This window comes from Cetorhinus maximus, chromosome 21 (assembly GCF_964194155.1).
Source record: "Cetorhinus maximus chromosome 21, sCetMax3.hap1.1, whole genome shotgun sequence".
NCBI classification, from domain to species: Eukaryota; Metazoa; Chordata; class Chondrichthyes; order Lamniformes; family Cetorhinidae; genus Cetorhinus; species Cetorhinus maximus.
This window is the reverse complement of record NC_135899.1, coordinates 18688773-18713883: the sequence shown is the minus strand read 5'-3', so window position 1 is coordinate 18713883 and position 25111 is coordinate 18688773. Positions and strand designations below refer to the sequence as shown.

Below are 25111 nucleotides of genomic sequence, written 5' to 3'. Positions count from 1 at the left end.
AGAAGAGACGTGCAGAAGAGGAGGAGATCCCTAGGCGTGTCCACATCTCAGTGTTGGCATCATTAGGTGGCAGTGAATGCTTCAAGCCATCTCTTGCTTCGCTCCTGTTCCTCAGTGGACTCTCAGTTCCCAGGGTGAGCTCACTCACAGGGCACCGCGGACCATTGGAGATCACGGCCTGGCGATTCATGAGGCCAGAATGTGCAGGTGCGAATGCAGGATTTGTTCTCACTGTAAGTAGTTGGACATCCCCTGAGATGAAAGGGGAAATACAGTGAGAATTTATTGAAAGGGAATAAGTTACTTAAAATCTCCAGGCAGCCAGTGCTACCAAACACATTAACAGTGAAACAGATGAACCTTGCTCAGCCTTAGGGCCTGCAAATAACAGAAAGGCCTTGGGAGCCAGGCTAAAGACAAAGTTTGAAAGAAATATAGATTAAATGTGCTCTTCAACAGATGAGGAAAGGCCAGATGGTTCCAGCTTAGATTGGGAGGGAAGGCTCTGCCTGGGTGTAGGGGGATGTGTGCATCTATTACTTGACAAGATTGGAATCTGAGCAATGTTCTTTTATGTGACCAGTCATGTATAAATATGCTGAATACTTGTAATTTAGCTGAGTGCTATCTCAAGCTGCTTGAGATGGCTTTGTCCTTGCAATTGCTCAAATAAACGATCGTAACCTGTTCCTGAACCTCCTGTGGTCCATTTGTCAAAGCTACCACAACAGAATGGCTTTGAGGACTGGGAGAGATGTGGCCCTATAGCCTCTATTAATTTCAATCTTCCTGGAAGCTGTCAGCAATTAAAATGTCAAGGGCACGTCTCCCACGTCTTCCTTTCTCCATGGCATCTTTGTGTTCATACTGATCCTCAGCAGCTTCTTGAGGTTCCTGGGCCTCCGGATCTTCATCCTCCAATGAGCTCTCACCCTCCTTCATTTCACCCTCTGGCAGGGGCTGTGGGTGGGGGTCACCTCTTTGCATTGCCAGATTGTGAGGGGCACCACACACTGCGACGATACGGGGAACCCTGTCAGGAGTGTATTGGAGTGAGCCACCTGAGCGGTCCAAGCATCTGAAACGCATCTTCAGAAGCTCTGTGGTCTGCTCTATAAGGGAGTGGGTGGAGCTGTAAGCAGCGTTTTACTGTCCTCAGAATGACTCTGAGTGCGACGCTTTGGTGTCATCAGCCAGAGCTGCAGACATACTGGCACCAGGATGTCAGAGTCATGGCAACTCCCAGGGTACTGTGCATAAATGTGCAGTATGTGCTTCCGGTGATCACACACCAATTGTACATTGATGGAATGAAAGCCCTTGTGGTTTATAATGTTGGCCAGGGGCTGCAGCTGAACTGCCAGACACAGGCAAAAGCTGGCCTGACTTTTGAAACCTGACTCCAGTCACTGGGTCCGAACTGGCTGGAACCAGTTCTGAAGTAGCTGACTGTCTTGAAGACAAAGGAAATGTGATGAGTCCTTATTTAGAAAAGGGGGAAACGAGGTGATCCTGCAAGTCTTGGAACAGAGCCAATGGAGAAGATGCCACAGATCAGGCAAGCAGGCCTAAACCAATGTGAAGAGAGAAAGCATAGCTTGAAGAGATATGATTCAGTATAGTACTGAGAGGATTTTGGGCATGGGGCAGCGAGATTCTGGAGACCAAACATCACAGAAGCAGAAGAACCTATGTCAGCAACATAGAGATGCAAGAGAGAGAGAGAACAGAACGCCTGGCCAACGTCAGCTCTCCTTTTCGGGTATTAGCTTTTATATTCTGTGACCACTCAGGGAGTGTTAGAGAAACCTAGTGGGTGTGCGTTTAGATCCTAGTTTTGGGTATAAAACTGTATAACCTGCTGTAAACTGCATGTCTATATTTAACCAGACATATAAGCTGTATGTAGATGATCTAACAACGTGAATAAAGCACGTTTAGAGTTAAAAGAGAATTGACTCTTCTCCTCTGTGTACTAAGCCAATAACCGTTACCGGTGACCTCCGGCAACAATAACCATTAGGGGCTGCTGCCATGGAACTCGTATAGCCACATGGGTGCAGTCTATTGCACCCTGCACTCTAGGGAAGCCTGAGATGGCAGCGAAGCTGGTGAACCTTGCAGCCTGGCTATCTTCATCCAGAGCAGACCTGGCATAATGATGGGCCTTCCTGTAAAGAGCATCTGTGACCTCCTTTATGCATTGATGTGTTGCAGACTCAGAGAAACAACACAGGTCCCCTGTTGATCCCTGGAAAGACCCACAGGCAAAGATATTGAGCACAGTAGTCACCTTCAAAGCCACTGGCAGGTGATAGCCTCCAACTTGCAAAGAATCTGGCAGATGTGATCTACCAGAGCTTGGGACAAGCACAGATGTGCCCGGCATTGTCTCTCACCCATTGGTAAATAGGAGACTCTTCTATGCTATACCCTAGGTCTGGTGAGTTGCCTCTGTTGTCTGGGCCTCTCCTCCTGACCCTCTTGTTCATGCTCTGGCTCCACTTGACCATATCCCTCAGGCGGGGCCTTCTGCTGGAGCTGCGCTTGACATCGCCTCCCCCTCCTTCACCTCCACTATTGCATCAGGACCCTGACAAATGTAGCATTGAGCCCTGGATCCGATTCTGCTTTTGCCTTCCCTCTGAAATGAATCATTGAAGACATTAATGATTAAAGGGTCAAGAGAGTGAAGCTCAGAATATGAAATGTATGCCAACTGTAAGGGTTTATAGTTTTCTCTGCCCCACTTGTGTGGTGGCTGATGCCGCCTTGTCCCTGAGACGCTAGCGCACAGATCAAGGTGACCAAGATGGCATCGCAGATGTGTAACATCTGGAGCCCTGCCTGGAAATGATAAGGTGTAAATGAGATGCGAGACCCAAACTAGCTCAGTGCTCCAATCTCTGATGCGGCATAGTAATGCCCAATCAGTTTACATGGTCAATGAATGGATGCCCGTTGCCCACTTATGAATGACATGAATTACAGTGCCCCCTCCCAAACCACACCCCCTGTTATAAGTCTCTGTGCAGCCCATCCCTCTTGTGCTGCACTGACAACACTCCCCACCCTTTCCTACTCCACAATCTGCGTGCATCCCCTCCCATTCAAACATGTGTTATCCCTTTATCCCTTGTTTGTCAGTGTTTCATGTAACCTAGTCGGGCTCCACTCCTCAGTCTACCCTCTGCCTTCCATTGTTCCCAGGCTCCTCCACCTCCTTGCCCCTCTGCCTTCCATTCTGCCCCCTTCCCCCCTCACACCCCTTGCACGGCCTTCCTTCAGCGTTGCCCCCTTGTGAGCATCACCCCACCCTCCCCCTACACAGAAATGTGTGTTTCTGAAAGTGGAGTTCTGGCTGAGAACCACTGCACAGTGTTGTCTGGTGGACAACGATGGCAGCCACGGTGGGGGGGGGAGCAGAAGACCCCTGCTCTCCAACCCTGCCCACAGTACTGGTCACCATCTGAAAACAGGTGACAGGCCTTCATTGATGGAATGCCATATATGATGCAGCTGAGCCTCCTTCGCTATTGCCTGCATTCCCAAGTTTTTAATTCTTATATGTTACTCTTGAGATATAGTGACTGTGATGTTAAGCCACTGATTTCTTTAATAGTGCTAATGAAGACATTGGCTTTAAGTGGCTTTCCTTGCAGGCAGGTCTTCCTCCTATCTCTCTAAGCAGACTCCTGTTCACTCTTAGAGGGCACCCCCCTGAATGGACCCCTTAGCCCAGTAGTGCGCTCCTCCCACACTGCCTCAGACCCCACCCAACCAGATTCGTTGGTACGTTCGATTTATAACTGCATCATAACTGCGGTACAGCAAGTTGGTGGTTCTCCACTGTTACTTCGAAATGCTCCCTCTCGCACTGTCCATGTGCCAGAGATATACCTGGAACCTCACGATGTGATGGCCGAGCTCCCTCCTGTTGCTCTTCAGCCTCCCCTGTAGTTGCTGTGGTCGACATTCCTACCCTCCCGCTCCCCCTCCCCCTCCCCGAGCCCATCACCTTTGATGTCCCCATGCCCCATGTGGACCTCTGCCCTCCGCGCCTAGAGGCTGTGTCCACAGTTACTTACCGAGGAGAACCCGCCCCAGGAGAGCTTCACATACCCACTTTATTATGTGTTTCCAATCTACAGGCAGCATTACCATCACCATTCATTCTGCAGCCCAGTACAGAGATGGACAAGCCCAAGGACAGTGACTGTGAGACAGCCCCACACCAAGCTGGGCATTATTCCTATTGAGCACACAGGCCTTGTCCCTCCCTGGAGCTGGAGTACACTGTGCTCCCAATGATTACTCCTGCAGCCTGCCCGGTGTGCCCCAAGGCTGTGTCCACTCTCTGACGTCTGACTGTGAGGTCCACATAGACCCTGGACAGCCTGTACTCTCTGACTCCTTTTCACAGAGCCCCAGGAGTGTCTCTACTCTCTGACTCCTTTCCACATCACCACAGGAGTGTCTCTACTCTCTGACTCCTTTCCACATCACCACAGGAGAGTCTCTACTCTCTGACTCCTTTCCACAGAGCCCCAGGGGTGTCTCTACTCTCTGACTCCTTTCTACATCACCACAGGAGTGTCCGTATTCTCTGATTCCATTGCACATCATCACAGGAGAGTCTCTACTCTCTGACTGCTGACTGCAAGCTCCAGACCAAGGATTTTGACTTTCACAGAGTTCCCCATTGCCCTGATAACTGAGGTTTACAGTGCCCCCTCCCAAACCACACCCCCCGTTATAAGTCTCTGTGCAGCCTATCCCTCTTGTGCTGCACTAACAACACTCCCCACCCTTTCCTACTCCACAGACTGCGTGCATCCCCGCCCATTCAAACATGTGTTATCCCTTTATCCCTTGTTTGTCAGTGTTTCATGTAACCTAGTCGGGCTCCACTCCTCAGTCTACCCTCTGCCTTCCATTGTTCCCAGGCTCCTCCACCTCCTTGCCCCTCTGCCTTCCATTCTGCCCCCTTCCCCCCTCACACCCCTTGCACAGCCTTCCTTCAGCGTTGCCCCCTTGTGAGCATCACCCCACCCTCCCCCTACACAGAAATGTGTGCTTCTGAAAGTGGAGTTCTGGCTGAGAACCACTGCACAGTGTTGTCTGGTGGACAACGATGGCAGCCACGGGAGGGGGGAGCAGAAGACCCCTGCTCTCCAACCCTGCCCACAGTACTGGTCACCGTCTGAAATTGGAGCCCTGCAAGGGTACAGTGCACGAGCACGCTGCGCAGTGGTGTCCTTCTGAACAACGGAGACAAAGAGCAGGAGCAGACCTTTTTTAATACCGGTCCTGTTCCGATGTGGATTGTAACTCTTTCGAGTTATCAACAGATCGCATGTAACTCTTTCGAGTACATTCACAGTTCTTGGTTTCCGGGAGTGGGACATGAACCCACAACCTTCTGATTGAAAGGCGAGGGTGCTATGAGCTGAGCCAGAGCAGGAGCAGACCAACCCTAAAGCCCCTGCAGTGTGGCGTTCATCGCAACAAGGCAGGCACAGCACAGTGGCGGGTAGGCTCTGTCGCGCTCGCCTCAAAGTCATGGGCAAACTGAGGTCTGACGTGTGCACGCCATTCCTTTACAAACAGGTTTCAGGCCGATGCAATTTCCTGCAAGGTTGGAAGGCGCCACGAGTTTCTGGTGAGCAGCTGTTTCAATGAGCATTCCCGAGATGTTGATGGATGCAAATGGCATTCATGCCACTCGGCAGCAGGATAACCGTCCTGCCGTTAACCCACCATCGGCAGAAACGCAAACTACTTTTACGCCTACTTTTTTACCTGCCGCTGGATTCTCTGCTCCCACCTGCCGCGAGACCCGTGGCGGGCAGGGTGGGGAAGTTCCGCCCCGTGTGTACAAAACACACACAGTCTTTCAACCATGAATCCTACCCTTGTGTCCAACCTCCTAATGATGTCGAGAAGATGGTTCCACTTATGGACAGAGTCACAAACAGGGGTCATACATATAAGGCAGTCACCAATAAAGCCAGTAAAGCATTCAGGATAAACTCAATTTCTCAGGGAGGTGGTGGAAACTTGGAGTAGTTGAATCCAATTGCATTGATATGGGGGAGAAATAAGGAATGGAAGAATATGTTGATAGAATGGGATGAATAGGCTGGAAGGAGGACCGTGTGGAGCATAACTATCGGCATGTTCCAGTGTGCTGCAAATTCTATTTAACATTAATCTGCTTATTTGTTTAAATATGTGTGGATGTGTGTGTGGGTGTGTTTTGTGTACTGGCAGTGGTTCCGCTCCCAACAGCGAAGGATAAGGAACCTATTCTTTTGTACTCATGTTGTAGAAACCCATTGTGAGGTTAGGCATGGTAACAGAGGTGAAATATTCTATGGGAGTGTAGAATTACAAAGCTGCTGCACACCGCCTGTGATTTTGGCCAGGCGGGGAGGTCGGGGGGGATGGGAGTGGTGGGGAGCTGTAAAATTGCAGGGAACAACATTGGGCTGGCTCCCTGACACGGTCCCTTCGCCAGGGCATTTTCCCAACAGTGGGACTGGGCTCAGATAGTCCAAGGAGGTTGGCAGCCAATTAACATAATTAAAGGCCCAATTATGGGCCATTTTACAGGGATTGTCGGCATTTGCCGAGAGTGCGATGACCCCCCCTCCCCCCACGTGGGAGGGGATGGCGGGGGGGAGGTTGGGGGGTGGTGGTTGTAGGCAGTATATTGGGACCTGAGGCTCAATGGCCCAAAGAGGTGGGGGGTTGCAGCGGGGCTGTCAATGGGGTCTAGTAATCTCCCTGGAGGGGTTTCCACTCGAACGCTCATTCCACCCCCCGACTGCCGCCCCGATTTTTTAAAAACAGTTTTTTAAAACTCTCTCGCCTGCCTCAGCAGCGCCTACCTCTCCCGGCCAGGCTGACGAAGCTTCAGATGCCGACTAGTCCGGCGGTCCCAGCAGCCTGCCTGCCAAGCTGGTCCCACTGCCGGCAAGTGTGGGCTCGGGACCTGCTCTTCACGCTGACCCGTGGTAACATTCAGGCCTTTTTGTCCCCAAAACAGTGAGCAGAAAATCCCAGTCTGGGATAGGGGCTTGGGAGAACCACGGTTTTCCTGATATGAACTCCCACTATATGTGCGCAGCAATAAGTGAGCAAATCAAAGATCCTCTCATATGGAGCTGATTGGCCTCCTTATGGGCCTCATCGCTTCCACCTCTTGTGAGTGCATCATGAGGACTCTCACATACCTCGTTCTTTGACTGTTTTTAACCATTAGCTTTAAAGAGAGGGATATCCCAGCCATTGGGGCCAGCCTTTTTATTTCTTCATTCTTTCTGGGACGCGGGTGTCGCTGGCAAGGCCAACATTTGTTGCCCATCCTGAATTGTGCTTCAGCTGAGTGGCTTTCTAGGACGTTGGATAGGGCAGTTAAGAGTCAACCACATTCCTGTGGGTCTGTAGTCACACATAGGCCAGACTGGGTAAGGGTGGCAGATTTCCTTCCCTAAAGGACATAACCAGATGGGTTTTTATGAGAATCAATGATCATTTCATAGTAACCCTCACTGAGAATAGATTTCAATTCCTGATTTATTAATTGAATTTAAGTTCCACCAGCTGCCTTGGTGGGATTTGAACCCATGTCCCCAGAGCATTAGCTTGGACCGCTGGTCCACTGATATTACCGCTACACAATCATCTTCCCATAAAACTGCTGGTATTGAACAAGTCATTGGCTGTTGCACTTATGAAGTGGACTTGCCTTTCTTTGAGGAGGTGGGGTGAGGTGGGGGGGGTGGGGGGTGCGTTGTGGGGTGGGCGGGGGAGGGGGAGGTGGGGCTTGCCAGGTGGAGGCTAAGGACTACATTCCCTGGCAGGTCGCGAGTTTCAGTGTATGCACTGTGCACGCCAGTGATCCTGACTGTGCATGCTCTGTTCTGGGTTTCTCCTCCTGCAGTTAAGGAGCTCAGGCGCTGTGACAGCAACGCGCCTGTGTGGGTAAAGCGCCGCGAGAGTTTGATCACAGGAGCCAGTATGGTGCCATGAAAGGGGCGGGTCCCGAGACAGGGAAGAGAACCACTGGAGAAAAGATCTACCGGGGAGGAACCAGTGGGGAAGTACCCATAGAGAAGAGAAAAACCCCTTGGGAGGAACCACAGGGGAAGGACACCACTGGGAGAGGAGCAGAGGAAGAGGCTCCAGGCAGCAAAAGTGATGCTGTAGAGGCTCCAGGCAGCAAAAGTGATGCTGTGTGTTGGCTCCATGTAGTTAGGGCTCAGACAAGCCCCTGGGGAGCTGAGAAAGGTGATAGTCGGTCATTGACCGCATGCTGCTGGCCTTTGGGACAAGGGTAACCCTGTGGGGCAGTGGCGTTCTGCTCGGCCTGGCTGAAGAGCTGGAACTGTGCCTGCGACTAGGTGCTGGAGTGCCACCTCAGGAAGCCAATGGATGCAGTGTCGGGAGGAGGGATTGATCCCGGGAAGTGAGCTGTCCGAGCTGGAGCAGCTTTTTAGGGAATTCAGAAGCTGGATCTTTTATAGGGAAGAATTGAAATGCCTCTGGAGGAAGACAGTGTTAATAAGGCTTTTATAACTCACAGTGATTGATGATGTCAAGGTGGGTTGCTGACATTCCGTGGGATCTGTCTTGGTCGCATTTGCCATGTAATGGGCAGGGTATTATGTTTGACCACAGTTTAGTTGTTACTGCATGTCTTATTTAGACTATAAGGTAGATATTGTAGATTATTTAACTTTTTTGACTTTGTATATGTTATGACCGATGCAGTTGGTAAAGCGGAGTTATTTAAAAATCCCAGAGGGAAACTCGAAACAACTGTCATAACCTATAAGTTTAAGTGTTATGTTTGAGATATGACTCTAAACTCAGGAATCAGACCACTAGTTCTCGAGATTTTACATTAAACTAAATGAAACATTTTATTAATTTACACAGGTTAAAATATATGTACACATGGCTACAAATTACTACGATCATCATTATAACAAATTCCCAAACTAATCTCCATTAAGGCAACAGCACCCCATGGAGTTAACCAAAAAACCAGGCGAAGCCTTTTCACCTTACGAATTCAAAAATGACTTTCCTTTCACTGTGAAGCCAGTTGGAGGCTTGCAGCTGCCTTTTGATCTTACATTGCCTCTGCCTGCACACCCGAAAACTACTGAAGTTATACCTACCAACCCCATTGGTTGTTTGAAGCTGTGGAATCTTGTTGTTTTATTCTCTTAGCAAACAACTGGGATTCTCAACCTTTGTCTACTTTGAAATAAAAATGTTACTGCCCCTGACTGGATTGTAACCAAACTTGTGGGTCTGGTTGGGGATTATAACAACATTGCCATTGGGCCAACTGTTTGCAGTAATCATGTAAAATGCATAAAATGATTAAATCATACGCATGAATACACTGGACTGCACAAATGTATTTAATGAATGCGCAAGTCTTGTTAAACAGTGCTCCACTGGACTTTATTTTAATGTATTTGATATTGAAGTTAAAATCTTGCTGAACCTGAGCCAAAACAATGCAGGCTAGGGTTTCTCAACACTTTACAGCTGGAGGGGACACAGGGGAACTTCTACCACATTGCTCTTCAATTTTTTTTAAGTAGGTTTATGCCTATAGACACTGCAAACCTGATTCTGGATTTTCAGGTTGCCGTATTAACACTAATATCCCTCATAAAATCCAGTCTGAAGCATTGGGTGCTCCATTTGATTAACAGACTAAATTGAACTTTGTTAGATATTTGTTCAACATTGGTCTGACTGCCTGTTGTACTGAATGCTTATTAGATAAGTTGTCTGCTCAAAGCAGTCCTGTGCCAAGAGTCAGCCAAATGGGGGGCGGGGTGGGGGGGGGGGTGGTGGATGTGGAATACATCTGGTCAGCCGTTCAAATGGGGCAGGATGTGCACACTTAAAGGTCCTCCGCAGCCTTCTTCCATCTCCGTAGGTTGTTGACGTAAATCCGTTGGGGGTGGGAAGCCTTCCTTTGATTCACTTTTTTTGTTGGCTGAAGGGACAAATCCATGAGAGATAGGTCCTACCACAAGTGGCTGTGAAGTGGTTATCAGGTGTCACTGCGGGTTCTTGTTTTTTTTCAATGTTGCCAAGCCACTATAACCACTGCAAAAACAGAATTACCTGGAAAAACTCTGCAGGTCTGGCAGCATTGGTGGAGAAGAAAAGAGTTGATGTTTCGAGTCCAACATGACCCTTCAACAGAACTCAAGTATAGTTAGGAGAGAGGTGAAATATAAGCTGGTTTAAGGTGGGGGGGCGGGGGGAGAGAAGTTGAGGGTGGGGTGGTTGTAGGGACAAGCAAGCAGTGATAGGAGCAGATAATCAAAAGATGTCACAGACAAAAGGATCAAAGAGGTGTTGAAGGTGGTGATATTATCTAAGAAAAGTGCTAATTAAGAATGGATGGCAGGATACTCAAGGTACAGCTCTAGTGGGGGTGGGGTGGAAAGACTAACAAGGTATTAGTTGTAGATTTAAAAATAATGGAAATAGGTGGGAAAAGAAGAATCTATATAAATTATTGAAAAAAAACAAAAGGGAGGGGGAAGAAATGGGGTGGGGATGGTGGGGAGGGGGAGTTTAAGATCTAAAGTTGTTGAATTCAATATTCAGCCCAGAAGGCTGTAAAGTGCCTAGTCGGAAGATGAGGTGCTGTTCCTCCAGTTTGCGTTGGGCTTCACTGGAACAATGCAGCAAGCCAAGGACAGACATCGTCTCACAGCTTGGTGACTTCCTCTGTGGTCAGCTAGTGTCTCCCAGGAGCAAGGATCGATATTTCAGGCTTTCATTCCACACTTGCAAGCATCCTTGAAGTGGAGCTTTTGGTGCACGGTCACCAACCTCCCCAGATTTTACAGGATCATCCGGTAATTGAAGCGATTGTCCCGTGTCCCAGGTTTATGTTGCTGGGATGCTGTCTTTCCAGTAATTCAGGTCTTTAAATTTTGCACATGCGCAGTGTGCATCTACATGGTTGCGCTCTCGGCTGCCCGATCTGAGGTTCACCAGCAGCCGCCCTCCACCCCCACAAGTTCGTCAGCGCTCCCTGCCTGCTTGTACCATACCCCATGCCAAAGTGTCCCTTCATTTTTTTTTCCATCTGGAAAAAGTGCCCAGGCCAGCCAAGTGACCTCTGCTTGATGCGTGCCTGGCAGATTTGCCTTTGAGAGAGCTGTTGCACCTAATGTTGTGGAATGTGCTAAACCAGGAACCTTACAAGGAAGAGCTGTGGGCCCTTTTACTTAAAAACTAGTTTCTTTACAGTACTGACAGTATGTGCCTGTGTTACAGGGAAGGCATATGTCCCCTCAGAGTTACCTGTCCACTGCCTACAGCACCCAGTACATGACTGCCTAATGTCAGTGCTACATCAGCATGTACCTCGTAGATTGGCATATCCATTCTGTTAACCCTTTATACTATGCCCCCCACCCCCCCCCAAGTATGCTTCCTAACATCAATATAAAACTATATATTTGACTATTTACATGATGTTTGTTTTTGAACTATTTACATCACTAACCCCCTACCCCCACCCAAACGCCCACATAGACAGAGTCTCGGGGGAGCCTTCACTTTTCTTCCCAAGTGTGTCCTGGTGACTGCACCACGGAGTCAGAGGTCTGGGAGTGGGGTCTGGTGAATCTTGAGGGTCTGTGGTCCACGCCTAGTCGTAGTCAAAACCCTGCGGCCTGGTGGGTGTGAGCCTGACGGGAGCTCATCAGTTTCTTCGGATAGCACCAAACAGCGGCCGGACCAAATATGTACACGGGTGCTGCGTGCCAGTGAGAAAGAGGCATTCGGCTTTTTGGTCCTGGATCCACACTCGCTGGCCTGGCATCAAAATTCTCACTCTGCGACTGGCATGGGCTCGCAGGTGAAAGGGGGAGCCTGCTTTCGTTTAAAATGGCAGCCTACGAGGAGTTCAGCTGGAGACGATCCATTGGCGAGAAGTGTGGCCCAATATTACAGCACCAAGACCAGTGGAGGAAGTATCCTGCTCAACCTCTGCACACTCAACGGTTGAAATATTTTGGAAACAGCAGAAGTTGAAAGTGCACAGCAGGAGTAAATAAAGTTGTCAGTGAATGGAGGCTGAGCTTGATATAAAATGAGGTGGAAACAGCACAGAGGGGGCAACAGTATGGCTCCTTCCCAAGATTGGTGTTCCTAGATTTGGGATGGTTCCTCCCTGGCAAGAGTGCTCCTTGATTTGGGATGCTTGCATCCTGGCATTAGTGGTCCTAGATCTTGGAATGCTTCCTTTCTGACTGTTTCTGCCCGGGGATGGCATTCCTGGATTTGGGATGCTTCCTTGCTGCTGATAGTGTTGCTAGGTTTGACATGATTCCTCCCCACTAACAGGATTTCTACAGAAGAAAGATAATGCACAGTTAGAAATCCATGCCTGGAAATGCCACACAAGTTGCCTGCCCCCACCTCCCCAGCCCCGTGAATTCAGTGAGAGACCAGTGGAATCCCCTAGGGAAATTCGATGCTGCCCACTTGACCCCCCCTCACAACCATCCAATTGAATTGGGAGGCTCAGCTTAAATTCTTAAATACACAACGATATAGAGTAACTGATCAGTAAAAATGAGTACCTCGGGTTTGCCCCGTCTCCTTCAGATGCTGCTTGCAGTGGCATTGCCTCCTTCAAATATCAATAAAAAACTTAATCAGTCAAATCTTCAAACAACTATCTTCATCTCTCGGACTAATTCAATGATGGGAAGGGCTGGGGTTCACAAAGCGCCTCCTTCCTATCAGAACTTTCCAAAAGAGATAAAAGGAAGTGGGGTGAGAAAGAGAGGGTGTGGGAGAGACCCAGGGGTACTGAGCCCCACCCAGAATCCCAATTCCCATCCCCACCCTACATTGCTTCCTGGTTAAGCAACATCTTCATTTCAAACTTCTCAATTTTGTTTTAAAATCCCTCCATGCCCTTGGCCCTCCCAATCTCTAATCTCCGTCATTGGCAACCGTGCCTTCAGTTGCCTAGGCCCCAAGCTCTGTAATTCCCTCCCTACACCTCTCTGCCTCTCTTTCTAGCTTTCATTCTTTAAAATACTTCTTCAAACCTGCCTCTCTGACCAAGGTTTTGGCCACCTGACCTAATACCCCATTTTGTGGCTTGGTGTCATATCTTCTTTGATTTTTTTTTATTCTTTCATGGGATGTGGGCATCACTGGCAAGGCCAGCATTTGTTGTCCAATCCCAAACGCCTTTGAACTTGGTAGGCCATTTCAGAGATCTGTCAAGAGTCAAGCTGTGGGTCTGGGGTCACATGTAGGCCTTGACTAGGTAAGGACGACAGATTTCCTTCCCTCAAGGACATTAGTGAACCAGATGGGTTTATGACAATCGACGATAGTTTCATGGTCATCATTGCTGACACTAATTTCAGGTACAGGCTTTTTTCTTTATTAATTAATTGGATTTAATTTGCAACACAAGTGCCAGGCAATGACCATGTCTAACAAGAGAGAATCTAACCATCACCCCTTGATATTCAATGGCATTACCATTGCTGAATCCCCCACTATCAACATCCCTGGGGGTTACCATTAACCAGAAACTGAACTGGACCAGTCATATAAAAACTGTGGCTAAAAGAGCAGGGCAGAGGTGTGAAGGGTGGGGTTGTAACCATAGTGGAAAGGTATGGTCGTTAATGTTCCGCTGCAGCTACACTTAATGGTACTGTTAGTTAACACTCTACAATGAACACTCAACAGCAAGAACTTATATTTATGCTGCACCTTTACTATAATGAAACATCCCAAGGCACTTCAGAGGAGCATTATAAATCAAAATTAGATACGGAGGCACATGTGGTGATATTAGGGCAGAAGGCCGAAAGCCTGGTCAAAAAGATAGGTTTTAAGAAGCGGCTTGAGGGAGGAGAGAGAAGTAGTGTGACAGAGAGGTAAAGGGAGGGAATTCCAGAGTCTTGGACCTAGGTAGCTGAAGGTACGACCACCAATTGCGGTCCAATTAAAATCAGGGATGCACAAGGAGCCAGAATTAGGGGTGCACAGGTATCTTAGAGGGTTGTGGGGGTGGAGGAGATTACAGAGGTAGGGCAGGGCAAGACCATGGAGGGATTCGACCACAAGCATGAGAACTTTAAAATTGGCATGTTGCTTGACTGGGAGCCAATCTGTGTTAGTGAGCAAAGGGGAGGTGGGTGAACGGGACTTGGTGAGAGTCAGGATACAGGGAGCAGACTTTGGGATGCCCTCAAGTCTTTTTTATCCCAATACTTACAGATGTCTCAGAGTGGCCTTGAGCTTCTTCACATGGATTCGCAGGTGTGGCTTCTTGATTTTGCCTCTGTTTTCTGTCTGTTGATGTGAGCACAAAATAAGTTTCTTCAATCTACACACGAGCTGAACAACATTTTGACCATTGAATGATTCGAGTGACCTCTTCATAAGTAGGTGGATAGATTTTTCAGTTCCTGCTCCTGTTGAGTTGCTTGGGATTACAGGAATTTCGACCAGGAGGAATGGGAGCCCACCCCACCCAATTTTCCTTCTGTCCAAAAGATCATCGAGCTGAAACATTGGCTGTATTTTGCCAGTAATGGTGAAGTCCTGCCACTGGGGCTGAAAGTGGGAGACGGCCTCTTCAGCTGGCAGCCAGATCCAAGTCGGCATGGTGCCAGCAGCGGTCCATTAAGTGGCTGCCTGGGCCGCCATCCACTTAAGGGTATCAGCCCGCCCCAAGAGCTGCTAGACCAATCAGAAGGCTGGCAGCTCAGCTGCCTCAGCAGTGCCACCGCTGGCAGTGGCTCAGCGTGCCGGCCTGGCAGGCGTCCAAGTCGGCAGCTTAGGTGGCATGGTGAGGGGAAGACTTGGGGACTCCCCCCACCACCCCCTCCACTGAAACCTCCCCCTGCCATTTTGCCAGCCCTCCCGCCTCCCAGCCCATCCCCAAAGCATCCAGAAAATTCAGCCCATTGACTCTGTTTCTCTCTCCACAGATGCTGCCAGACCTGCTGAGTATTTCCAGCAGTTTCCGTTTTTATCTCAGGTTTCCAGCATCTGCTGTATTTTGCTTTCGATTTCCCTTGTGTTTGCTGCGCCCTGAAGATCCAATAGCCCTAGGGACAGGAACTGGAAAATCTGCTCCAACTGCTGTTTTCTAAGGCACTTTGACCTTAAAATCGCACCGTGCAAGGTTTACGTACCTAAGAGTTACTAGCCTGGTCCATTATTTTAACCGGCCTATTTAGCAGCGGCAGGATTTCCTAGTTACACTCAGTATAATTTCACAACTTTTGAGAGATTATTACAAGATAAATAAAAGATAACACCTTGAGATTAATGTAACCCACGTTAATGTAGTCCAGTATTCCAAGGCTCTTCAGACCAGTGTTACCAGGCAAAATTATGGCCAAGCCAAATTAGGGCGATTGGCCCAAAGCTCAGTCAAGGAGGTAAGTTTTAAAGAATATCTTAAGGGAGGAACAAAAGGCAGAGAGGTGGAGAGCTTCAGGGAGGGTATTTCAGGGATCAGGGCCGAGTATCGAAAGGCACAGCCAGTAATTTCTTTCCATCTCATGGCTGACCAGGAACCTCTCCTGCTCTTACCGCCTGCCAGTGGCATATATTGGAAGGGTTTGCAGGTTGATACCCAACCTGCTTGGCACCTTCCTTGGCCAGCAAGGTGGGAATTGAACCAGGAGCTTCTGGCTTAGAGGCAGGGGTACTACCCATCGCACCACAAGTCCTGAGGCCTAACAATGGTGAAGCGATTAAAATCACGGATGCTCAAGGGGCCGGAATTAGAGGAGCGCAGGTATCTTGGAGGGTTGTGGGGCTTGAGGGGATTAGAGAGATAGAGAGGGACGAGGCCATGGAAGGTATTTCAAAATAAAGGTTAAGAATTTTAAAATCATGGTGCTACTTAACTGGGCACCAGTGTAGGTCAGCAAGCACAGGGGTAATGGGTGAATGGGACTTGGTATAAATAAGGAGATGCGCAACAGATTTTTGAATGACCTCAAGCTTATAGAGGGTAGAGTGTGGGAGACCAGCCAGGAGGGCATTGGAATAGACAGGTCAAGAAGCAGATAATGCCACAGAGAGGGAAAAAGGTGGTCTTAGTGACAGATATGAGACTGAAAGTTCATCTTTAAGTGAGCTGTGACACCAACCATAGAATCATAACTTCCGATCTCCGGGGCAGTGTAACTGGGGAGGTACCACAAAGATGTGCTAGTGCACCCCCCTCCCCCCCCCCACCACCGAGGGTCCCAGGTAGGGATTGACGGCAATTACCCAAGAATTCCCCCCACCCCGATGCATGATTGCCCTGCACAGGGAACCATCCGATAATGTGATTTAAATCACAAACTTCGGATGGTTCCGACTGTGTTAAATCAATAGTTACCCAGAAAAGGTTAGAAGAATTAAAACCACTTCTAGCTTTTGGTTAAATATAGCACTGACCCACACCCAATCCCCACAGAACTCCCCCACCAACACCCCTCCCATTTCCCATAGGCCACAGGACTCCCCCCATAAACCCCGCCCCTCCCCCATAGGCCACAGAACTCCACCCACAATCCCCAATGTTCCCACACCCCCTGACCCCCCCCTCAACACTACGACTCCCCAACTCTCTCTCCTTCTTCCCCCCAGGTATGCCCTTACACCCTGAGCACCCACAGGACGCCGCGACCCCCACAGGACACCCCGACTACACCCCCCACCCCTCCGACTACTTCTCCAACCACCCATGTAAACTCCCGACCGCCCTGACTACACCCCCACTGCCCCCTCCCGACTGTCTTCCTCAAACCTCGACCACCACCACTGACTGTGCAACGACACCCCCACCCCAACTATCTACCCCCCAACCCTGACCACTCAACCCCGCCCCCACCGCTGACCACCCGATCTTCCTGACCCATCCTACGCCACCCCTCCAATCCTGCCCATTTACCTTATAAACTTACCTTCTCCCTGGCTGCTCAGTGGCTTTCTCCAAGAGTCATTTACCCAGTGTCACTCTCCTGCCTTTTCCCTTAGCCTTGCAAATATTTGCTCTTCAGATAATGGTCTAATTCTCTACTGAAAGCCACAATGGAACCTGCTTTCACCACATTCTCAGGCAGTGCACTCCAGGTCCTAATCATTCGCTGCATTAGAAAAAAAGTTTTTTTCCTCATGTCACCATTGCTTCTTTCGCAAATCACCTTAAAATCGGTGTCCTCTGGTTCTTAATCATCCCACCAATGGGAACAGTATTGCCATATCCACTCTGCCCAGACCCTTCGTGATTTTGAACACCTCTATCAAATCTCCTCTCAACCTTTCCCCTCCAGGGAGAACAGCCCCAACTTCTCCAACCTATCCACCCCATAACTGACACACGTCATCACTGAAACCAGTTTTGTGAATCGTTTCTGCACTCTCTCCAACGCCTTCACATCACACCTAAAGTGCGATGCCCAGAACTGGATGCAATCCTCCAGTTGAGACTGAACCAGTGTTTTATACAGGCTTATCATAACTTCTTTGCTTTTGTACTCTATGCTCCTATTTATAAAGCCTAGGATGCTGTATGCTTGATTACTTGCTCTCTCAACCTGCCCTGCAACCTTCAATGGTTTATGCACACATACCCCTAAGTCCCCCTCCTCCTGCACCCCTTCTAGAATTGTACCCTTTATTCTATATTGTCTCTCCCCATTATCCCTACCAAGAATTGCCTTCTTGTGTTGAAACCATTCTACGATGCTATAAAATGAATCACTTCACATGTCTTTGCATTAAATTACATCTGTCACTTGTAACCCCATTCCATCAACCTGCCTATGTCCTTTTGAAGGTTGACACTGTCCTCCTCACAGGTCACAATACTCCCAACATTTATGTCGTCTGCAAATTTTGAAATTGGGCCCTCTACACCTAAGTCCAGGGTCAGGATTTTCCAGTCCCACCCCTGGCGGGACTCGTCATGCTGGAATGGAAAATTTGGAGAGCCAACCAAAAGTCCATGGTGGCACCGGAAAATCCCAGCCGTGTGCGGGGCCAAAAAAATCCTGGCTTAGGTCATTAGCATATCTTCAGATGGTTCTGACACTGGCCCCTGGGGAACCCCACAATTAACCATCCTCTATTCCGAAAAACATCCATTTGCCGCTACTTTCCAGCCGGGGCTTCCCGGCCCCGTTGTGGCGGGTTACCCTGCTATGGCTGCAGTGTGCCATTCGAATCTCCGTCGACTCCACCGGGACTAGAAGATCCTGCTGGTGGGAAGGGCTGGAAAATCCTACCCTCCATTTCCTGCCACTCAAGTCAATTCCATATCCACGTTGCTACCGTCCCCTTTATTCCATGAGCTCTAACTTTGCTCGGAAATCCATTATGCAGCACTTATCAAATCCTTTTGAATGCCTGTGTACACCGCGTCAACAACATTACCCTCATCAACCCTCTCCGTTACCTCATCAAAAAAACTCGAGCAAGTTGGTGAAACACAACTTGCCCTGAACAAATCTGCGCTGGCTTTCCTTAATTAAGCCACATTTAATTTTGTCACGAGTTACAGTCCGGAATTTTCCAACCCCTCCTGCTGGCAAGACCTTGCAGGCCTGCCGCAGCCGATGAATGTTTGAATAGCTCGCCACGACTGGGTAAGGAAAATTCAGGCTGTAGTTTCTGAAAGCTTCCCAGGGTTTCACCACCGGGGTTAGACTGACTTGCCGGTAGTTGCTGGGCTCATCCTTACACCCTGTTTTAAACAAAACATCTGCCATCCTCCAGGACCACACCTGTGGAGGATTGAGAAATTATGGCCAGTGCCCCTGCGATTTCCTCAGAGACATTCCCTGGTCCTGGTGACTTGAAAACTCTCAGTACAGCTGCCCTATCTTTTCTTCCCCCCCACCATGGGGTGTGAGCTTCGTAGGCCAGTGTTTATTGCCCATCCCTAATTGCCCTTGTTCAAGGAGCATTTTAAGAGTCAACCGCATTTCTGTGGGTCTGGAGTCACATCTAGGCCAGACCAGGTAAAGATGGCAGATTTCCTTCCCTAAAGGACATTAGTGAACCAGATGGATTTTTACAACAATGGCTTCATGGTCATCGTCAGGCTTTTAATTCCAGATTTTTTTATTGAATTTAAATTTCACCCTCTGCCGTGGTGGGATTCGAACCCAGGTCCCCAGAGCGTTGCTCTGGGTCCCTGGAACACCAGTCCAGTGACAATGCCACTAAGCCATCACCTCCTGTGATACCTCCTTTTATCAGTTTTTAACCCCATCAAATGTCTCGACTACCTCCTTTTTCACTATGACTTTGACAGCGTCTTCTTCCTTGGTAAAGAAAGGTGCAAAATATTCATTTAGTTACCCTGTCTCCATGGGCAGAATATTACGCTCGGTGTGCAGGGGCATGCCCAGCACGTCCGAGCATAAAAATGATGCAAGGTGACGTCGGATGTGCGTCCCGCCGCCATCGCAGTCTCACAATATTTCGTTTGGCGGGAGCGTGCCACAGTTGGCTGCGCGTCCACCGATAATTAAAAGGCCTATTAAGGCCATTAACAATCTAATTAAATTCAAATGTACACTGCCCGACCGGCCTAATGGTTGGCGGGCGGGAGAAAAGGCCAAGCGGCCTTTAACATTTTTTAGGAAACTTCATCCACGAGCGGGATCTAAAACAAATAAACATTAAATAAAACGTTATTTTTGAATTAAAAACATGTCCCAGCTCACGTGACAGAGTATTAGAGATTATAATTTTTTTTTTAACACAGCACTTCAATCTCCCTGAGGCACGGAGCTGCCTCAGGGAGATTGAAGCGCTCTTTCTCGCACATGCGTGAACTGCACGCTAGGCCCAGCTCTCCCTCCTCCCCTCCCCCACCCCGCCCGCATAGGCACCGCTCAGCGCCGCCGCTCGCGATCCACGCAAGGCGGGCCTTGATTGACCTGCCCGCGTGAAATCGCGGTGCGGGGCCAATCATGGGCAGCTGTGGGCTTCCCGATCGCCCCCGCTGAGCACCCCTGCCCAGGGCAAAATCCTGCCCCTTGTGTAAATCCGAGCTTTTGGGTCCCTAATCAGCTTCATTCCTCCTTTTATCATCCTGCTCCTGTGTCTTTTGTTTTCGCCTATGGAAGACTTCAGATTCCATTTTTAATGTGAAGGGATTACGAAGAGTTTGGTTCAGCCTTAGATCGTTGCCAGGGAGAGCGCTGAAGTCGATAGCTAGGGAATGGTGTTCGTAGCGGTGACAAAAGACACAGATTTAAGGTTTGAGCAAGGGGTGCAAGGGTCTTGTGAGGAAGAACAACTTTTTTAAAACTAAAGTGCAGTGACTGGAAATGACATTTGGAACTCGCTGTCTTCAAGGGGTGCCAGAGAATTCAGATAAGGAAACTGCAGACAGAACAGAAAGTAACTAAAGAGGATTTGGGTGATGAAAGAAGATTCAAAAAACTTGCCAGCTGGAAGTTTTACAGGGAACTGGCTTCAGTAGAAATTCAGCCACGGCAGAATATTGCAACAATGCACGGGGTCAATGTTGTGCTGAATCGTTGAAAGTTTTAGGTGAAAGTCAGCATAAAACACGGCTCCCTGTGACAATTCGAAACATCGGCCAACCACGGTCTCTCTGCATCAGTTTTGTGGTCAGAAAGTGGTGGTCTGACACAGGAATTTTCCCAGATACCCCCTCCTGTGCTAGATGCTGCGTCAGAAAATCCCAACTGATATGTGTTGGTGAAATATTACCACATATTGCTTCACCCCGTCCCCCCCCCCCCACCCCCACTTCATGACTTAAGTCAGGTTATTGTGTGTTAGTTTCCCTTTAAACGCGCTGCACTATGCAAGTAAACAAGGGAAAATTACAGATGAGCGAGGCCATTCGGCCCATCTCGCTTGATCCATCCAGAATGACCTGAAAACCCACCAGCCAGTCCGTTAATGGTTCCACTAAGCCATGGCTTAATTGCGGGTGCTCAATGAAAAGAGGTTCAGAGAAATGCGCCTCAGCACATCAGTAAAAGAAGCTCTGAGTCTCATACTGGCTGCCACAGGCTGTGGTAGAACCACAAATAAGAGAACATTATAGCACGAGAGCTACTTTGCAGAGGCCAGCGCAGATGTGTAAATCAAATGCCAGCCTGTCAGCGACTGCAGGGCTTAGTCCTGGTCTAAAAGATTTCCTAGAGAAATGGCAAAAAGCAGTGAGGAGAATTCTCACTCTTAGGATTAAGCATTGAACCATAGGGAGTGATATAAACATAGCCCACCCACTGTGAAAATGACTAGGTGTTGGCGGGTCACCAATTACACCCCTGCCTTATTTTACTTCACGCTGACTCTCATGGTTGGCACCGATCAGGTTCCCATCAGGTGGGTTACTGTCAAATAACCCTCACCGCCCTCCTCCCCACTCCACCCGCAACTTCCCCATGTTGGGGGACAACTGCATCTCTTCCTATATTGCGACAGACCTCATTACACCCCCCTGCCCCTACTCCACCCCACCGATCATTGTCACACAACTAACAGCAAACTTATCAATAATGGAAATGCGAACAACAACTTTAATTTCGTGTAACAAAGCATCCTCAGGTGCTGCACAGGAGCATTATCAAACAAAATTTGACACTCGTGTCGTGTAAGACGATATTAGGTCAGGTGACCAAAAGCTCGGTCAAAGAGGTAGGCTTTAAGAAGAGGCTAAGAGGAAAGTGAGTTAGAGAAGTGGAGAGGTGTAGAGGGAATTCCAGAGCTTGGGGCCTAAGCAGCTCAAGGCACAAACCACCAATGGAAGAACAATTAAGTCAAGGATGCACAAGAGGCCAGGACTGGAGGAGCCAAGGTACTTTGGAGGGTTGTGGGGTTGAAGGAGATTACAGAGATAGGGAGGGGAGAGGCCATGGAGGGATTTGGAAACAAGAACGAGAATTTTAAAATCAAAGCACTGTCAGACTGAGAGCCAATGTAGTTCAGCCAGCACAGGATTGATTGGGGAATGGGACATGGAGCAAAGCTTTGGATGAGCTTAAGTTTTTGGAGGGTGTTGGATAAGGGAAGCCAGTCTGGAGTATCAAGCCTAGGGGTTCAAAAAAGGCATGTATGAGGGTTTCAGCAGCAGAACAGCTGAGGCAAGGGTGAAGTTGGTCTTCTTGATGGAGTGGATATGAGGTCGGAAGCTCATCTCGGGGCCAGGCCTGACATCGAGATTGTGACCGCGTCTGGTTCAGCCTCAGTAAATTCTCAGGGGGAGGGGCTGACTCGATAGCGAAGGGACGGAGTTTGTAGTGGGGACCGAAGACAAAGGCCGGAATTTTCTGTGCCCGCAGGTGGTGGGTGTGTTTGGCAGCGTGAGCGGGCAATATAACGAGAAGGCCAAAAATCGGTTTCACGACGTTGCAAAACCAGTTTGCGATCGTCCGCTGTGCCCGTCAATGGCGGGCCACATTTCCTGCCAGCAGAGGTCGGGAACCTCATTGTAACACATATGCATATTATTATAAGCCCAGCCTGCCGGAATCAAACTCCCTCCATGCGCCCCCCCGCCCACCCCTCCCACCTCCCGCTGGATCATCCAAACTCACCGACGTGTCTCACAACAGCGTATATAAGGCGAGCGGCACTTCGAGGGGAATTCAGAGCTGAGTGCACAGTGATGTTGTGCAGTGCTCACGAGGGCCACCTGCACTTTCAGGCGAGGGCACAGGCCGGTCGCTTTTTCCCCGGCCAGCTGACAGTACGGTGCCGGGGCAAGGACTGCCCTGTGGTTGAGGTGACTTGGTGGCGGTGGGGAAGGGCTGCACTGTGGTCGACGGTAGTGCGCAAGCACATGTGGGCTGGGGTGGGGAGGGAAGTGGCCACGGTCTAGGGGAGACCTGTATAAAGTGACCATTCCTCTGCAGCTGAGACAGTTCAGACGCAGCCACATTGACATGATTGGAATCGGGCCTCTGCAGGTCACCAAACACCAGTGTCGCCAAAGACTGCGCACAGGAAACTGGTCAGTCACATCTGCTAGCTGCTGCAGGATTTGGCCCCTCCGGGGACGTAGAGGGCATGCACTGCCCATGGCCGTGAAAGTGACCACGGCGCTCAATTTTTATGCCAATGGCTTCTTTCACGGCTCCACAGGAGACCTCTGTGGGATATTGCAAGCCTCCACCCACAAATGCATCCATGAGGTCACGGACACTCTCTTCATGAAGGCACACAGCTTTGTGCATTGGGCCTGGGGCCAGGTAAGCCAGGATGCAAGAGCGATGGAACTTGCTTAGATCTCAGGTCTCCCACAGGTGCAGGTTGCCATCGACTGCACTCGCATGGCGCTACCGCACTTAGTGCAAATCTGGGATTGTTCTGCCCAGTGGCTTTATCTTCTCGATATTCGGTTTGAAGAAATTTCTGCCCAACTAATGCTGGATGTCAAATAAAGAGTCCATCAATTTATTAACGGTGGAGGAGATGTGAAAGAAATGGTAGTGAGTTAGAGCTGGGTGTCATCAGTGTTCGTGTGTTTTTGGCTGATGTCGGCGAGGGGCAGCATATAGATGAGAAATAGGAGGGGGCCAAAGATAGATCATCGGGGGGACACAAGAAGTAACAGTGCAGGAACAGGAAGAGAAAGAATTACAGGTGACTGTCTGGCTATAGTTAGTTAGAGGAGTGGAGCCAGGTGGGAACAGTACCACCCAGCTGGACGATGGTGGAGAAGCGTTGGAAACATAGAAACATAGAAACCAGGAGCAGGAGTAGGCCATTCGGCCCTTCGGCCCACCATTCATTATGATCATGGCTGATCATCCAACTCAACAGCCTGCTCCCGCTTTCTCCCCATATCCTTTGATCCCTTTCGCCGCAAGAGCTATAGTGTGAAGAGGATGGTGTGGTCAAAGGCTCCAGACCGGACGACAGGGGGATAATTTATCTCTGTCACAGCGACACTGGATGCCAGTTGTGACTCAAAGTCAAAAGCAAAATACAGCAGAGGATGGGAATTGGAAATTAAAAAAACAGTAAACGCTCAGCAGGTCAGGCAGCATCCGTGGAGAGAGAAACAGAGTTAATGTTTCAGGTTGATGACCCTTCATCGGAACTGGAAAAAGTTAGAGATGACAGTTTATAGCAAGTATACAGGCATGAAAAAGGTGGGGGGTGGGGGTGGGGGGTGGGGGAGAATCGTGTTGGGGTGGAAGATAGAATTTCAAAATGGATAAATGTGCATGGCAAAAGGGTGTGATAAAACAAACAAGTAATAAAAGAAAAGATGGGTCTACAGGAGGTGTAAATTTGGACAAGCTGAGTGAGTGGGCAAATGCATGGCAGATGCAGTATAATGTGGATAAATGTGAGGTTATCCATTTTAGTAGCAAAAACAGGAAGGCAGATTATTATCTGAATGGCTATAAATTGAGAGAGGGGAATGTGCCAACGAGACCTGGGTGTCCTTGTACACCAGTCGCTGAAGGTAAGCATGCAGGTGCAGCAGGCGGTAAAGAAGGCAAATGGTATGTTGGCCTTCATAGCCAGAGGATTCGAGTATAGGAACAGGGATGTCTTGCTGCAATTATACAGGGCCTTGCTGAGACCACACCTGGAATATTGTGTGCAGTTTTGGTCTCCTTATCTGAGGAAGGATGTACTTGCTATAGAGGGAGTGCAGTGAAGGTTTACCCGACTGATTCCTGGGATGGCGGGACTGACATGAGGAGAGATTGAGTCGATCAGGACTATATTCGCTGGCGTTCAGAAGAATGAGGGGGGATCTCATAGAAACCTATAAAATTCTAATAGGACTAGACAGGGTAGATGCAGGATGTTCCCGATGGTGGGGGAGTCCAGAACCAGGGATCACAGTCTGAGGATATGGGGTAGACCATTTAGGACTGAGATGAGGAGAAATTTCTTCACCCAGAGGGTGGTGAGCCTGTGGAAGTCGTTACCACAGAAAGTAGTTGAGACCAAAACATTGTATGTTTTCAAGAAGGAGTTAGATATAGTTCCTGGGCTGAAAGGGATCAAAGGATATGGGGAGAAAGCGGGAGCAGGCTATTGAGTTGGATGA

General features: G+C 49.1%; 1 protein-coding gene and 1 long non-coding RNA gene across 3 annotated transcripts in view; both read right to left on the bottom strand.

The window, feature by feature from the left end:
* Positions 1-9424: 9424 nt before the first annotated feature.
* LOC144695731 (uncharacterized) lies at positions 9425-11468 on the bottom strand. The gene is made up of 2 exons (XR_013580004.1): positions 10751-11468; positions 9425-10143 (listed from the first exon to the last, which is right to left on the bottom strand). It is a non-coding gene; the product is annotated as an uncharacterized LOC144695731 (long non-coding RNA).
* An 8-nt stretch (positions 11469-11476) lies between these two features.
* LOC144695726 (SLAM family member 9-like) overlaps positions 11477-25111 on the bottom strand; it is a 44509-nt gene continuing 30874 nt past the window's right edge. For both annotated transcript variants that reach the window (XM_078566683.1, XM_078566684.1), the window contains exons 9-11: positions 14312-14388; positions 12645-12694; positions 11477-12410 (exon numbers count right to left, since the gene is read on the bottom strand). In XM_078566683.1, coding sequence (XP_078422809.1) covers positions 12374-12410; positions 12645-12694; positions 14312-14388 — 164 coding nt within the window. In that variant the 3' untranslated portion in view covers positions 11477-12373. The remainder of the gene's footprint in view (positions 12411-12644; positions 12695-14311; positions 14389-25111) is intronic.